Genomic DNA, 16,296 nt, shown 5'->3' with positions numbered 1-16,296 from the left:
TGCCGCGGTGATCTGAGCGGGCTCCATGATCCCAGTGCTAGCTATGGCGCCTGGTCAGAAAAAAGGCGCGAAAGTAGTATCTGATGGACCAGGAGAAGGAGGGAGGGCGGGAGGGAGGGAGGGCCGAGTGACGACATGGCGTACAGGTACAGGAACAGGGAATTAAAATCAAGATAGGTGGCTGTGCATCAGGGAGAAACACAAACAACTGTCACACAGAATGGTCCCCCCAAAGATTAAACTGGAAACCCTGGGCTTAGCAGGCCATTGATTTCACGGAGGAAGGAGAAGCAAATGAATACAGAACAAATCTATTTTTTACATCTTAAGCTGGCAGCCGACGGTGCAGCATGAGTGATAGCCTCTCCAGTACGATGATGACGGTTACCAATCGTAATATACCATCTTCTACCAAAAGGCAAGGGGCTGTTGCTGTGTAGCAATGCAGCCCCACGTCTGCCAGCCCCATGTCCGCCAGCACCCAGCATCGCCCTCGGCCTCTTCTGGGTGCTTAGCAGACAATACTGGGCAATTGGCAGAAAATAGTATATTACGACTGGTAGCCATCATCATCGAAACAGTAGCATGTCTGCCCAGGTGGCCATGATTGACAGCCACTCCAGTACGACGACGATGGGTACCAGTCATAATATACCATCGCCTGGCAAGGGGCTGGTGCAATGCAGCCCTACAGCTTCCAGCCCCACGGCTATCACTCATGCTACACCATCTACCGCCAAAAGGCAGTTAGCAGCTGCTGCTGTGTAGCAATGCAGTCCCACGTCTGCCGGCACCCAGAGGACATATGGTGACGGTGAGCTCAGCTGAGCTGAGCGGGCTCCATGCTTGCTGTGGTATGTTGTCTGCACAGGTAACCCAGGTAAAAAGGCGCGAATCTATTGTCTGCTGTTGCTGTGACGAGGGGGGAGGGGCCTGACGACATGTACCCAGAACCGCCCGCGACACTGTTTTGCATCATCCGGGCATTGGGATCTCAACCCAGAATTCAAAGAAAAGGCGCGAACCGCTTCTCGGCTCTCTGAGCTGTGGCGCAAACGTAGTATCTGACGGACTAGGGGAAGGAGGGAGGGCGGGCTGAGTGACGACATGGCGTACAGGCACAGGGAATTAAAATCAAGAACGGTGGCTGTGCATCAGGGAGAGACACAAACAACTGTCACACAGAATGGTCCCCCCAAAGATTAAACTGAAAACCCTGGGTTTAGCAGGCCGTTGATTTGATGGAGGGAGGGGGAAGCAAATGAATACAGAGCAAATCTATTTTTTACATCTTAAGACGACGGTGCAGCGTGACTGATAGCCCTCGGCATCTTTCTGGGTGCTTGGCAGCAAATACTGGGCGCTTGGCAGTTAGTGTATGACGATGGTCTTCAGGCCTATTGCACGATCGGGTGCTCGGGGAAGACTCTGCTAATGTGCGATGACCCGACTTGTAATAGGATGGCTAACAGTCGTAATACACCATCTTCTGCCAAAAGGCAAGCCCCATGGCTGCCAGCACCCAGATCGCCGATGAAGGCTACCAGTCTACTGCACCGTCTACCGCCAAAAGGCAGTTAGCAGCTGCTGCTGTGTAGCAATGCAGTCCCACGTCTGCCGGCACCCAGAGGACATATGGTGACGGTGAGCTCAGCTGAGCTGAGCAGGCTCCATGTTGTCTGCACAGGTAACCCAGGTAACCCAGGTAAAAAGGCGCGAATCTATTGTCTGCCGTTGCTGTGACGGGGGAGGGAGGGGCCTGACGACATGTACCCAGAACCGCCCACGACACTGTTTTGCATCATCCGGGCATTGGGATCTCAACCCAGAATTCCAAGGGGCGGCGGAGACTGCGGGAACTGTGGGATAGCTGTGGGATAGCTACCCATAGTGCAATGCTCCGGAAGTCGACGCTAGCCTTGTACTGTGGACGCGGTCCGCCGACTAGAGCACCTAGAGCATTTTATGTGTGGACACACACAATCGGCTGTATACAACCGATTTCAATAAAACCGGCTTCTATAAATTCGAACTAATTTCGTAGTGTAGACATACCCTGAGCTAGAAAACAAGGGAGTTTTGTCAGGGAGTTTAGAGAGGGAGTGTGAGTCACTCCATCCAGGTACAGCTAAGAGACTATAACTACTAGAAAGGTTCATGGATTGCAAACAGAGATAGGCACTTCCCTGCAGCCGGGACTTAGGCACCTATCTCGGTGAGAGGGGAGTAGCTATGTGTACACCTCTGTTGTTGGCATCTCCCATTGGCTAACAAGGTGACTCTCTGTCTAGCCACCTTGACAGAGGTGGACCTTTTGTGGATTGCATTCTAAGGCACCTCTCTCTGGCCATTCATTATACCGGGAGCCTAGGTGCTTAACTCAGGCTTTGTGGATTGCACTGTTGTTCCTGTGATTAGCAAGGTGCCATGGTGGTCAGTGCTGCAATGCCGAAGTCCCCTTGTGCGTCTGGGCCCTAGTTCTAGCCATATCCACCTGGAGCAATACATCCTTGTACAGGGAGCAACCACTGCCTGTGGAGGAGGTGTGATCTGAAGGAGAGAGGGAGCCATGCAATGCACAGAGGGCCAGGGGGCAGAACGGGAGCTGCAGGGTGAGTGGAGAGCTACAGGAAGTGTTGGGCTCTCCTGGAGAGCTGCAGGGGAGCGAGCTGCAGCCACATGAGAAACTGGGAAGGGTGGAGGATCCTTAGAAGTTCTGAGCTCTTTCCACTGACTTCAGTGGGCTCTGGTTCAGGCACATACTGGGGCAGGGGGGTGTAGGGGAGAGATGGTCACTGTGAAGTGGCAGCAAAGTGACACTTACAAGGTGCCAGGTGGCCAGGATGCTGCCCTGAGGAAGCCTAGCCTTGCTTTGCAGACTGTGTCCTGGTGTAGGATGGTGTCTCTGCCCTTCCCTCTCCTGCAAACCTTCTCTCCCGGGCTTTGTGTGCACAGCCCTAATCTTTGTATATAAAGGAAAACAAATAAGCCTTTGCATTTTTCATTTCAGAGGTTGATGGGGATTTGGCTGGGATTGCAAAAGAAGGCAGCAGACATTCCCTTTCACCTAGCTACCAAGACTGCCTCCTCTCTCGCCACCCCAGCTCTCCCCTTTTCAAAGATTCATCAATTCCCAGGCCAGAAAGGGACCATTGTGATCATCCAATCTGACCTCCTGTCTAACACAGGCCAGAGAACTGCACCAGAGTGATTCCCAAAGTATATACCGGTAGTTAAAAAAACATCCGATCTTGATTTAAAAATGGCCAGGGATGGAGAATCCACCACCACCACCTTTGGTAAGTTGTTCCAATGGTTAATTACTCTGACTGTTAAGAATGGACGCCTTATTTCCCGTCTGAATTTGTCTAGCTCCGGCTTCCAAACATTGGATTGTGTTATACCTTTCTCAGCTAGACCGAAGAACATATTATCAAATATTTGTTCCCCAGCTATGTACTGATTGACGGTAATCAAGCCAACCCTTTGGCTTCTCTTTGTTACACTAAATAGATTGACTTCTTTGAACCTATCACTATACGGCAGTTTGCTAATCCTTTAATCATTTTTGTGGCTCTTCTCTGAACCCTCTCAAATGTATCAACATCCTTTTCGGGGGATTCCCCCAATCCATCTTGTATGCTGTTCCCACAGTCTTGCCCCTTGCCAAGCACATCCCCTCCCTCTTCAGATCTCTCTGTTACCTCCCCAACCTTCCACTCCAAAGGCATGGTCCAAAGTCCCGTGAAGGAAAGACTCCCATTGACTTTTGTGGGCTTTGGAGTGGGTCCCTAGTCCTTGCCTTATGGCCATGCACAACATAACACCTCCCTACCTCTCTGCTCTTGTCTCTTTTCACTACCCTTTAACCACTCCACTCTGCCTAAGGCTGCATGAGGAACCAACCCTTCTCCCACTCCCATCTGCATGCCCGAGTCCAAGAGACCCCCTCTGCCTCTGATCCTGTTCACCATACCCCTACTTTCTCCTTCATCCCCCACACCTCCACCTTCAAATCCCCCCAACCCTTCTTCCAGGTAGCCCATAATCCTGAATCCCCCTTGAAAGAAGAGTTAAAAAGACAAATGAAAACAGGAACAAAACATACGCAACTAACCAAACAGACGTGAAACGTCACTGCTGGGACACTTTGCTTTTCCATGCACCATCCTTGGCCTGCAAGCCGGCTATTTAGATCAGGGCAGAGGACCTTGGGCCTGCTTCTCCACTGCCTTGCACCTTGAGCAGTCGTTTACACCTGTGCAAACGAGGCAACGCTCCCATATCAGAATTCTCCACTCGCACCAGCATTTTACACCCATGTTGCACAGGCATTGGTGACCTCACAAAGGAGCAAGGCAGTGCGGAATCTTCTTGCTGTCTGTAACGCACAGAGCACAATATTGCCACTGTCTAAATAACAAATAACATAGTTAAGCTTTCTCAGCTAACATACTGATGGAAATGGTCTTAACAATATTTCTACCGCAGTCTTAGTTTATAAAAGCAGCATTTTCCATCAGTGTCAAAGTTTGGGCTCCTCATCCTGAAATGAGTTTTTGTTTGTTTTTTCCACAAAGATTTAGTTCTGGAGATTAACTCCTGGTGCACACTGGCTCTTTCGCAAGATTTCAATCTATCATTAGCTCCCTATCCATTATTCAGCAGGGCTGATTATAAACTACGCAGCACAGTTCCTTCCCCTGTGAATTGGCAGGGAAAACTGAGAATGGGTTGCTACTTTATTATAATGCCCCATGGCTCTTCCCCACCCTGCAAAGGAAAATTTAATTTGTTTGTGATGTTTTAATTAAACTTAATCTAATTGCTAAGAAGCCGTGGATGTCCCAAATAGAATCTGCCTCATAAGGCTCGATTGAGAATCGATATTACGATCGCGGGTGTTGTGTGGCAATAACTAGGACACCATTGAAAGGCAGCCAATTCTGAGTGAATTACTCAGACTGGAAACTCCTTGAGGCAGGGACCGTCTTTGTACAGCCCCTAGCACAATGGGGTCCTGGTCCGTAATGGGGACTCGTAGGTGCTACAGTAATACAAATAATAAAATTCACCCATACACAGAGGAATCAGAACTGGCCTATGCAGTTCTTAAGTCCCACTTAAGCTCTCGGCATATGTGAGTTGCAAGGAGTGCATAGGCCTGGAACTGGTCCCTGGCACGAGGTGAATTTCACTTTCTATGTGACATGGTTTTGCTAGGCTGTCATTCACACTGGGCTACCCCCAAAGCCCAAACCCGAGTGGCCTGCAGAACTTTCTTCAAGCCAGGAGCGAATGTGCAGAATAAACATGTAGTGCAAACAAGTTGGCTACTATGACAACAGTGAGGCCTTCAAAACCAGCATTACGCAAACACGACCCACCTCAAACTATGTGCACCAGCGTGATTAGCTCATAAGTAAACAGCTAGCAATCTCTGATGGTCCCCATCCTCACCGACTCACCCGTCACAGGCCAGATAGAGGGACGTGCAGCGCACCCTCAGCTCCCATTTGCTCATTGGCGGAGAAGGCTGCTCAGCTCCTTGGAGGTGGTACTCAGCACCACGTAGGCCCTAAATGCCATACACCCAGAGGCATCGGCTTTACGGTCAGTCATACAAACGGGCAGTTATTTAGTGAGTGCATTAAAAGCGTAAACATTCTAATGCCCAGCGTTGTGAAGCAGGGAACGCAAGGGCCACGCTTTGTAACTGGTAGGTTTGTATCCTATCCAGGCATCCCCAAGGGAGCTCTGTTCTCTCTTTCATCCCAAGGCACGTGGGTGGCTCTGATCACCTTGCACGGAGAAGAGAGGGACTATAACTGACTGGGATGTGAGGTGAAACACCCAGGTGCACCAGGATGGTTAGATGCCCCCTCCCCAGACCCTTACCCCTGTGCTTCCCAGAATGGAAGGTAGGAAAACTGTCCCTTTGTCTGACTGTTGCGTAATGACGGCCTGTCTAACTATGTCACTGTGGCTTTACCGCCCAGGAGCACTGGAAGCTCCCTAAAAGTGTGTGTGTGGGGGGCATTGATGCCTGAACTGTGGCCCAACCCCTGTGTTGCACTTCCAGTCAAGGCCCCGCCTCTGCGCCGCCCCTTCCCCCAAGGGCCTGTCCCGGTGCCGCCTCCCCCCCCCCCAAGATCCCGCCCCCCACTCACTCCTCTCCGCCCCCTCCCCCCGTCACTCGTTTACAGCTGGTAAAAAGTGGGGGGGGGCATAGCCCCCTGTCTCCCCTTCTGGTGCCCCTGTTACCAGCCGTTCCTTCCTTCATCTGCTGCTCTTCATCAAAGGGGCATGAAGGAGGAAGGGATCTGACACCTGCACCTCTCAACTTATTCTAGATCTGATTCCCCCTCTCACGTATGCTGATGTGAATCAGAAGCAACTCGGCTGAAGTCAGGAGACTAAGACTGGTATAAAATCAGTCGTGTGAGGAGAATCTGGCCCTGTACAGCCTCTAGAGTGAGAAGTGTGTGTGTAGGGGGGGAGATCACTCATCCTTTGCGTGGACGAGTGTAGGACAAGCCCTAGAACTAAAGGGGGTGGAATTCAATCCTGAAACCCCAGATATAAAGAAAGGATTTGAGAAAGTTCAAATGAGATCCGGATCCAAACTTTTTGGCCCGAGTCCATCTCTGCTTAAATCTTGTGCTAAATAAACACAACGACACGCCTAAATGGTGTGAACTGAATGTATTATCTCATAAGCAAACAAGGACAGTATTAGCTCTAATTTGTTTCTTGGCAGCAAAGTGGGGGCAAAAAAAAAAAAGACACAAACCTGCGGAGGATGATGTTAAGGTCACCAAAATAGTGCATGTAGCAAGAGGCACCGTGCACCTTCCAGGGCAAAGTAGTTCAGCTGAAAGCTATGCCTGAAACACATGCATTTGCATGTTAAAAGCAAGGCAAGCAATGGACGGGATTGACAGGTGACAACGGGGCTTGATCCTGCGAAGAGCTGAATGCCCTTGGAGCTCACTGACGTCAATGGCGGTTCAGGGTGCCTTATAGGATCAGGTTCTAGAGGTCCAAGCTGAGGCCCGTTGTAAAGACTCATTGTCTTTGGTGGATGATGCATCAGGCCCTAACCTGGCACTGGGGTAAATTCTCCCCTCAGTTACACCAGTGCAATGCTGGTGATCCCGGAGGGGACCCCAGTGGGGTTACACCCGTGTAAATGATGGGACCGAATGGAACCATTATCTGATTAATCTTCACTCCTCTTATTCGGTCAATATCCCCGTTTTCCAGAGGGGGACTCGGAGACAGGGAAGTTAGGTGATTTGCCAAAGGCCACCAGAGGGGGCCAGTGCCAAATCTAGACGCTTGTGTGGGAAGAAAAATAGTCAGGCGATATTTACACGCGTGGTTTGCGCCTGTGTGGCGGGAGTAAGGACCCGCAGCTCGCTTGTTAATCAGAGGCAGCCTAATGAGTTCAGCTGGGCCCCACCTGAGCTGCTTGATTGGCCAAACCCCCGATTGGCTGAGGGGGCTCAGTAGACCTGCTCTTTAGATCAGCAGGGCACTGGCTGCACAAAGCATTCGCCCACGGCTGCAGTAGGCCCTGCGTCTGCTTGTTCCTGGCCTCGTTCCAGCCTTGGCCACACTGCCTGACTGGTGGGAGGAGTCAGCAGAGCAGCTCTTAAGCCCAGCAGCAGCAGTTCGGAGGCTGCTCAAAGCATTCGCCCATGGCTGTGATAGCACCTGCCTTGGGCCCAGCCCTGCTCCTACCTTGCTCCAGATAACCTGACTGACCTTCAGCTCCCATTCCTGGCTTCAGCTCTCCCCCTTGGCTCTGGCATCTGGCCTTTGATCCTGGCTTGACCCTCGGTTCCTATTCCTGGCTACCAATTCCTGCTCCAACCACTTGGCGCGACTGCCCACATCCTGGTCTCTGACAGTGTGAGCAGCCCCAAAAGAAAACACAAATAATAAGGGAACTAGAGCTAACACAAAGGCCAGTAGCTCTCTGATGGAGCGAGTGGGACCCCTACAGACCTTGCAGGCTCAGGGTGCCACCCTGCAAGTGCGGACCCCTGCTCCCTGTGCCTGACAAGTTCAATAGTGATTGCAACAGATGTTGGCGGTTCCTAAATCAGGGTCGGCTCCTCTTTCTGCTCCGCCCGCAGGCATGCCCCACTGACCAAGCCAAAGCAGTACTGATTATCAGCCTGCTTATGGGGGTGGCCCTGACGGAGGTGTTTCCACTCCTGGGAAAATCAAGCCGGCTTCGGGGACAATTTGAGGACTTTGTTTGAGCTGTGGAAGTGAAGACCGGAGTTGCAAGCGTCCAGCCAAAGCCGTACTTCAGGCCTTGCGGCAGGGAGGCCGGCCAGCTGCTAAATATGCAGCGGCGTTCCAACGCTCGGTAGCAGACACTGAGTGGAACGAGGCTGCCCAGTGTTATCATTTCTGGCTCCGCCTGAACAATGATCTTAAAGATGAACGGGCCTGGGTGGAATCCCCGTCTGGCCTGGATATCTTCGCTGAGCTAAACATCAAGATTGACAATAGCCTGACTGAACGCTGCCAAGAAAAAAGATGGGCCTTCTGGCTCCTGCCGGTCTGGCCCCCCTCCATATCAGTCCCTTCTCCATCGCCCAAACCCATGCAAGTTGATCAGGTTTGGCCCTGCCTCCCCCACATAGAGAAATATTGACACCAGGCATCAGGCCTGTGTCTATATTGTGGGGAACCAGGAGACTTTGCACTGAGTTTCCATGCCAAGATCCGATCTGTGCCCTCATCAGGAAATGTCAAGCCCCAGTCCTGCTGGTCTCCTCTCCCCAACGGTCCACACCAACACTTGTCTGCCAGTACCCTGGTGATGGCCAATCAGCATCCAACACATCTCCAACTCCCTCTCCGGCACCCTGTGACGCCTGATGCCAACCTAGAATCGCTGGTGGACTTGGGTGCCTCAGGCAACTTCATGGATCTGGAGTTCAGCCAAGCAGTAGCACACAAGATCCCCACCCAGTGCAAGGACCCTCCTGAGTTAGCAGAGTCCATGGATGGGTCACTCCTTCTGCCAGAACTGGTCACCCACAAGACAGCGCCCTTAGAGGTAACTACCCTTTGAAATCCTCCAGTTTGCACTAATTTGTGCACCAAATTCATCAGTTGTCATTGTCATCCCCTGGCTCATTGCCCTTGATCCATGCATCCAGTGGCAATCAGGCAGCAATCCTGTTTCCCAAGAGCTGACAAGGGACCACCAGCCCTTTGCAGCTTACTTGAATCCAGAGAATTCAGAGCGGCAAAGAGGGGATCCAAAAGTGACCCTGGCAAGCCCCATGACCCCCGCTTCCCCCCCAACAGCTCTAGGGAATCCTGTTAAATATCATCACTCTGCCAACATGTTTGACAAAAAGAAAGCAGACACCCTACCACCCTGGCACTGCCATGCTGGCCTCCAGCTGGAGGCAGAGGTTCCCTTCGGGTGATTTACTCCCTCTCTGAATCGGAACTACAGGCACCCAGTAGGTATCTCAAGGAAAACCTGCAGGGTTCATTCACCCCTCCACATCTCAAGCCGGGGACTTGAGCTTCTGCACGGCAAAGAAAGAAGGCTTCCTCTGGCCTTGTGTGGACTACCAAACTCTGAACAAGATTATAATCCGAACCAGTACCCCTTAGCATTTATTAATGACCTACTCAAAAGACTCCTTTCTGTCAAGGTCTTCACAAATTTGGACCTCCATGGAGCTTATAACCTGGGGAGGATCTGAGAAGGAGAGGAATGGAAGATCACGTTCCATACCAGCTGTGGTCACTTTGAATATTTGGTCATGCTGTTTGGGTTGTGCAATGCCCTGGTGACCTTGCAGCATTTCATAAATAACATCTTTAGGGACATGTTGGACTAATTTGTTATCATTTACCTGGACGACAGCCTCGTTTTCTCCAAAAGTCAGCACCGCCACAGTGATCATGTGCACTTTGTCGTGGAGAGACTCTGCCAAAACCATCTCTATGCAAAAGCATCTCTGTGCAAAGCTCAAGAAATGCGAGTTCAGTGGAACCCCCTCCTGGAACCCTGTGTTCAAGTCTCGTCACGAGGGGGCTGCATGGGGACAACTGACCCACCAAATATTAACCCCCTCCCCCGAAACATTTAGGGCTTGATTCTCCTTGCACCAGTTTCACCCCAGGGTAACAGCACTGCCTTCCATGCTTCTGATTTACACCGGGGAGAGACAGACAGGAGAAGCAGGATGCTGGAGGCGGTTCCCATCGCTAGGACGCACCTTTGGTTTCGTTCAGCAGCTCTTCTGCAAGCTTTCCCGCTTCCACGACTGCAGGCCAGGACAGCCCTTTCTCCATGGCGAACACAATGCTGCTGTAAAGACTGTCGAGCTCTATGCTACGCCTCAGATCCCTCACGTCATCAAACTCCTCCCATCGCAGGAGCTCTCGCAGGCACTGGCGCCCTTCTTCCCTCTGGCACAGAGACATAAACGCAAGTGGCATGGGAGTGGCGGGGGATGCAGGCACTTGCTTGGTCTCTCATGTCTGATATCCCACATCAGAGGGGAGCAAGCAGCTCTCAGAAAGTGACTGGGGGCTTTACTGGACCAAGTGGGGGAGTCACAGCCACCCACCCCCATGTCCCCTCCGACCCTTGCTTGGCCTAGCTGGGTTTCAGGTCGCGGACTGGTGCAGCTCACAGCCTCTGCTCTGTGGATAGGTGTGGCTGGGTGGGAAATTGGGTAGAGCCTTGGCTCCAACCCGCATCCCCCCGTAGTAGGTCGGAGTAGCCGGCCTGGTACAAGCACTCTTTCAAGTCACTGTGAGGTACTTTCTCCCTGGCGTGGGGAGGGAATTGTGCCTCAAGGCGATTCCTGGGTTGGTGCAGCTTCCACCCCACTCCTTGCTCAGGAATATGTCTAAAGGTGCAATCATGGAAGCGGCAAAGTTCCTTCCTGACCCTTATAGGGTTGGTCCTGCAGCAGGAGAGATTTGCCTCATCACTGCAGCCATCCAGCAACAGGCTGCAGTCCAGTGTCTTTGTGCTGAGTGCCCAGTGGGAGCGAAGGGCAGGATCCGCGTACTTCCTCTTCTGTCGTCTCTGCTCTACCTGCCATAAACTGCCCTTTGGTTTGAGGCCAGGTGTACAATGGCCAGCCATAAACTTCCCAGTGCTGATATAGGGCATTTCAGCAACACTTCTAATTCCCAGATGCTTAGAAGGAGGTGTGGGCCTTGTAACGGTGTGGCGTTCCGGGGTCTAACCTTTGTTCCCCTCACTCAATATTGCAGTGGGAGGGGGTATAAACCCTCATCTGATCTGAAGGTGAAAAGAAGAGAAAGAGAGCAGGTCTGGGGGCCAGAAAGAAGCGGAGGAAAAGGACTGTCAGCATCACCGAGACACCTGCTGGGTGCCGTGCTGAGGTTCAGAGCTAACTCCGCCAAGCCCCGGCTGTGCTGTGGCGTTAAAGACCCAGCTTCTGAGCTCAGAGAGGTAAATCTGGAGTAGCTCCCACTAGTGTCAATGAGGTTCTTTGGAATTTCCACCAGTATTGCCTAAAGTAGGATTTGACCTAATGGCTCTGACCTCTCAGTATTTCCGGGCTGCTTTGACACACCTGAATGAATGGCGGCTATCCTTACCTGAAGCTGACAGACTCTCCTTACCCCCTCTGCTGATAAGGCCGCCATCCTTATCAGAACCCGTTACTAAGGGGGCGCGGCTTGTCTTATACAATCACAAAGGCGGCAAAGTTCCATTGGGTGGTAATGTTCCAGGAGCCAATCCAAGCCCGGGCAGGACTCTCCCCTACAGCAGATTCCCTAGAGTTGGGTCAAGTTTGCTGTTAAATGTCCCAACCAATGGAGCGGCTACCCCCGCCCCATTACACAGTCTAATAGATCTCGCTGCCAGGCAGCTGTTCCAGGTATTGGATGCAGCCACTGAGGTCACTAGAAAAATGGATTGACTTTAGTGTGGGCAGCAGCGGGCCCCTTTCTGCCTAAATTGTCCTTCCCTTTGTTTCATTCCAGCCCTCGTTGTTACAACACCCATTTGAATTTTGCAGCTGTGACCAATACCTCTGCTTCATCGCAGCTGTGCGCTCCCACAGTTCCTAAAGCCGGCCCTGCCCACCCCACCCCATTACTGTGTAGCCAGAACATAGATTCATGGCCAGATTGTGATCAGTCCTCGTGCAGAGGCTGGGGTGCAAGAAGCCTGCCCTCTCTGCCTGGACCACTAACGGGGCTGATTGCAATAGCAGCCCTTAGGAGCAGGGGCTGCTTAGTGCCTCCTCCCGCCATCAAGAAAATTGCCCAAAGGGTCGTGGCAATGGGGACATGAGGCCATAGCCCTGCCAGCCCTCTGCATTGGCTCCTGGGGCGGGGAGCACACACACACGGGCGCTCCAGGAGGGCACAATGTGCCAGCGTTTTCCCGTGAGCAGAGAGGCTCTGCGCCATCCTGCACATAGGGATGGGGACAAATCGCACAATCTAGCACTTAGCTCTTTTAGGGCCTGATCCCAAGTCTATGGAAAGACTGATTTCAGTGGACTCTGGATCAGGCCCTTTCTTCATCACTCGGCCCTTCCAGCCTCTTTGCCATGTCTGTTGCTCTTTCACTTAACTGCCTCCCGTTTTTTCCCCTACATCTTTCTCCTATTGAGAACTGGGCCTGGTGTTCCAGGTAAAGCATCCCTGAAGGGCTAACCACCTTCCTGACCTCTGACATGGCATACGCAACCAGCCATGCATGCACACAAACGCCTCCCGGTGAACCACATTCTGCCATCAGATCTGCACCGACTCCTCTCCAAAAATAGTGCATGCAAATATTTGTGAGAGCAACTCAGGGATTGCTAACCACTGTCTCTCTCAACCAAAGAGTCTGTGGCTGGTTTATGGCCTGAAGCATGAGGGAATTATCCTGTCTCTCTCTCTCCCACTCATACACACACACTCCACTGTGTATCTCTGCATCAGGGGGTTGAAAACATGTGGCACTGGGTCATACACAGTATACTCCTGATTTTTGGAAACTCTATTATCTTACCAGCCGCATTATCCAAATCCTTCCTTGTCCCGCAGCATGCTGTTAATGTTGTTGATGCAGAAGCCGGACTATGATAAAATGTAGTTCACTCCCCCATAGCATTATCGGTTCTGCAGAGCCAACGGGACAAATTAGTAACTTTGTCCTTACTCAGATCCTGGACTGTAAAACACCCAGGAAGACGATTCTCTTAGTAAGCATGTGATGGTCACTTTACAGAGCAGAGCCCCACTAAGGATTTTTGTAGACCCTCTTCCTATGTTTGTCCAACATTTCCTCGATGGCAATGTAATGCTGACGTAGCCCAGCAGTGTTGTTCCCAGGGGCAGAATCTCAACTGCCCCAGGGGGCTGGAACAGTTTTTATAGTGGGGGTGCTGAAGATGGACCCCATGTGTTTGTGATTACTACTTCAAGCCAGAGGATGCGGAAGCACCCCCAGCACCCCTCGTTCCAGCACCACTGAACAGCCCCACATCTCTGAGGGCACTCACATTATTACAATCTAAATGTATTTCGAAGATTCGGCTGAGGCAAGAAGACCAGGAATCACTAGACTATGCGTAGAAAACTAGTGCAGGGAAGGGTGTGAGGCTTCTATACAAGGGAGATAAACTGGCACACTGAGGGTTTCTGTCTGTGATAAGGGTAGATAAGAAAATCAGAACAATGCAACTCAGCAGCTGCAGTGGTGACCAATGTCTAGAGGCAGAGCCACGTGTTTTAGTCTGGGGAAGAATAACATTGGTACCATTCCTGAACTGCAGCCCAACTCACCCCCCGCAGAAGAACTGAGGTTAGAGTGAGAATCTGCAGTCGAGAGGCTACACAGCAGAGTCTGAACCAAGTGGAGTTGCAGCTTGCTTTTCGTTCCCATCTGATAAGCAAAGCAGCAAGACAGGTCTGAGGGAACGTTGGCAGCTGGAAGCTGTGTGAGACAAGGAATGCATTGGGATAATGCAGAGGTTGGGATAATAGAGCAGAGACCGCCTGGCTGTGGGGGAGGCCACCCTACTGCACCTGCAGGAATAGGCTGTCACCGGCCGTGGGCAGCAGAGAGAGCCCTCTGCATCCCCGCTATCACAGGAGGGAGGGAGTGGGGCTGTGACAGCCGAGCTGCAGAGGGCTCCTGGTTGGGGTCTCTGCTCTGCCCCGCCTGCACCATACCCTTCCCCGGCACCTTGCCCCTGCAATAATGGAGAGGGCTCCCTGCACTACCATTCCTGCCCTGGCAGTTCTCCAAACTCCCTATTAGCTGAATAAAATCACTGTCCTCATTGCTAGCTGGGTGCTCGGGGGTACGCTGTATGTGTTAACTTCTCCGCATGCCGGGCATTTGCCGCCATGAGTGTCCGTGTATGTGTAAAACATGCCTGGTGCTTTCATTGTTCAGGCCCTAGGTCTTCTGGCTAATCAGGATTTCAGCGGAGGTGAGCTGGAGCGCAGCAAACACTAGCCATTGAATGCAGCTAAACGGAAATGTGCACACCTGGGAACAAAGAACGTGGGCTGTACTTACACGACGGGGGGACTCTATCTTGGGAAGCAGCTGAACTTGAGCTCCCAGTGTCACGCTGTGGCCAAAAGAGCTATTGTGATCCTGGGAGGCATAAACGGTGGGATCTTGAGTAGAACTAGAGGTTATTTTCCCTCTGTATTTGGCCCTGGTGGAATCCCGTGTCCTGTTCTGGCGCCCACAATTGAAGAAGGATGTTGATAAATTGGAGAGAGTTCAGAGAAGAAGCACAAAATGTACAAAAGGATTAGAAAACCTGCCTTGCAGTGATAGACTCAAGGCGCTCCATCTTAACAAAGAGAAGGTTAAGGGGTTCTTCATCACAACTCCCTAATTATCTACATGGCAAAAAATAACATCTCATAATGGGCTCTTCAGTCTCGCATGATGCAGTCACTGGACGGTGAAGTTAGACTAGAAAGAAGTTGTGAATGTTTAACAGTGAGAGTAATTAACCATTGGGACAATTTTCCCCGGGTTGTGGCAGATTCTTCATCACATGCAGTTTTTAAATCATGATTGGGTGTTTTTCTAAAAGAGCTGCTCTAGGCCTTATTGTGGGGAAGTTCTCTGGCCTGCGTTAGACTGGAGGTCAGACTAGATCAGGGGTCGGCAACCTTTCAGAAGTGGTGTGCCGAGTCTTCATTTATTCACTCTAATTTAAGGTTTCGTGGCCCAGTAATACATTTTAACGTTTTTAGAAGGTCTCTTTCTATAAGTCTATAATATCTAACTAAACTATTGTTGTATGTAAAGTAAATAAGGTTTTTAAAATGTTTAAGAAGCTTCTTTTAAAATTAAATTAAAATGCAGAACCCCCCGGACTGGTGGCCAGGACCCAGGCAGTGCGAGTGCCACTGAAAATCAGCTCGCGTGCCGCCTTCGGCACGTGTGCCATAGGTTGCCTACCCCTGGACTAGATGATCACAATGGTTCATTCCGGCCTTGGAATCTATGAATCTCTTATTAGGGATCATGAGGGGGAAATTCAAAACCCGGCAGCAGAGGCATATGTTAATGCATTCAAAGCACCTGACAGGGCTTTCAGACAGCCTGGGAATAGCAGTGACTCTGACGTCAGATTCAACAATAACCCCAGCCACAGGGATGATGCCGTCTGCAAGCACTTTGCCATAGGAGAAGGCTGTTTTGCTGCTTGAAGAGTGACTTGTGTTGCATATCTCACCATATGCTGTTGTGGCTGGGGCCAGATCCTGAGCTCCTAACTCAGGGACAGGTGGATGGTTCTTCAGAATGCAGGGGCCTTCTGCACACAATTCTTCCCCGTTCTGTGCATGCTCTGTGTGTGACTGTGTACAGGAGAATGGATCAAAGCCAGGGGTAGCCTCCCAGCAACCTGTGTATTCTCTCACAGTTAGGACTGCATTCACTTTCCCACAAAGCCTCCCTGCTCTGCAGAATCCACATGACAATGGCTGAGCTGGTTCACACTGCCACCAAAGCGGCGTTATTGTGTGGTCACAAGAACTGGCAATGTCTGTTTCCAGAGCCCCCTGGTTCCAGGCATAATCTAGGTGGGAGTGCAGACATAGTTCCCATTGCTGAGCCAGGGGTAGGGGTGGGGGGGTATACACCCCCACACACACACACGCCGCACACGTGTCCCTGGCCCTCATGTTCTACCCTGCACCCAACCTCTGTGATTCTTGTCTCACAGGGTCTGTAGAGCAGCCTTTCAGCCAGGTGCCAGGGGAAGCTATTACCAGGGAAGGACATTT

At 51.4% G+C, this 16,296-nt stretch overlaps 1 protein-coding gene across 1 annotated transcript in view; it reads right to left on the bottom strand.

Annotated features, from left to right (window-relative positions):
* C3H8orf74 (chromosome 3 C8orf74 homolog) overlaps nucleotides 1-11,676 on the bottom strand; it is a 29,705-nt gene extending 18,029 nt beyond the window's left edge. Inside the window, exons 1-3 of the mRNA XM_065587288.1 lie at nucleotides 11,629-11,676; nucleotides 10,266-10,458; nucleotides 9,900-9,988 (exon numbers count right to left, since the gene is read on the bottom strand). Coding sequence (XP_065443360.1) covers nucleotides 9,900-9,988; nucleotides 10,266-10,458; nucleotides 11,629-11,676 — 330 coding nt within the window. The remainder of the gene's footprint in view (nucleotides 1-9,899; nucleotides 9,989-10,265; nucleotides 10,459-11,628) is intronic.
* Between the last annotated feature and the right edge of the window lie 4,620 nt (nucleotides 11,677-16,296).

This window comes from Chrysemys picta, chromosome 3 (assembly GCF_011386835.1).
Source record: "Chrysemys picta bellii isolate R12L10 chromosome 3, ASM1138683v2, whole genome shotgun sequence".
NCBI lineage: Eukaryota > Metazoa > Chordata > Testudines > Emydidae > Chrysemys > Chrysemys picta.
Note: the sequence above shows the minus strand (reverse complement) of the source record. Positions and strands in the feature narration are given on the sequence as shown.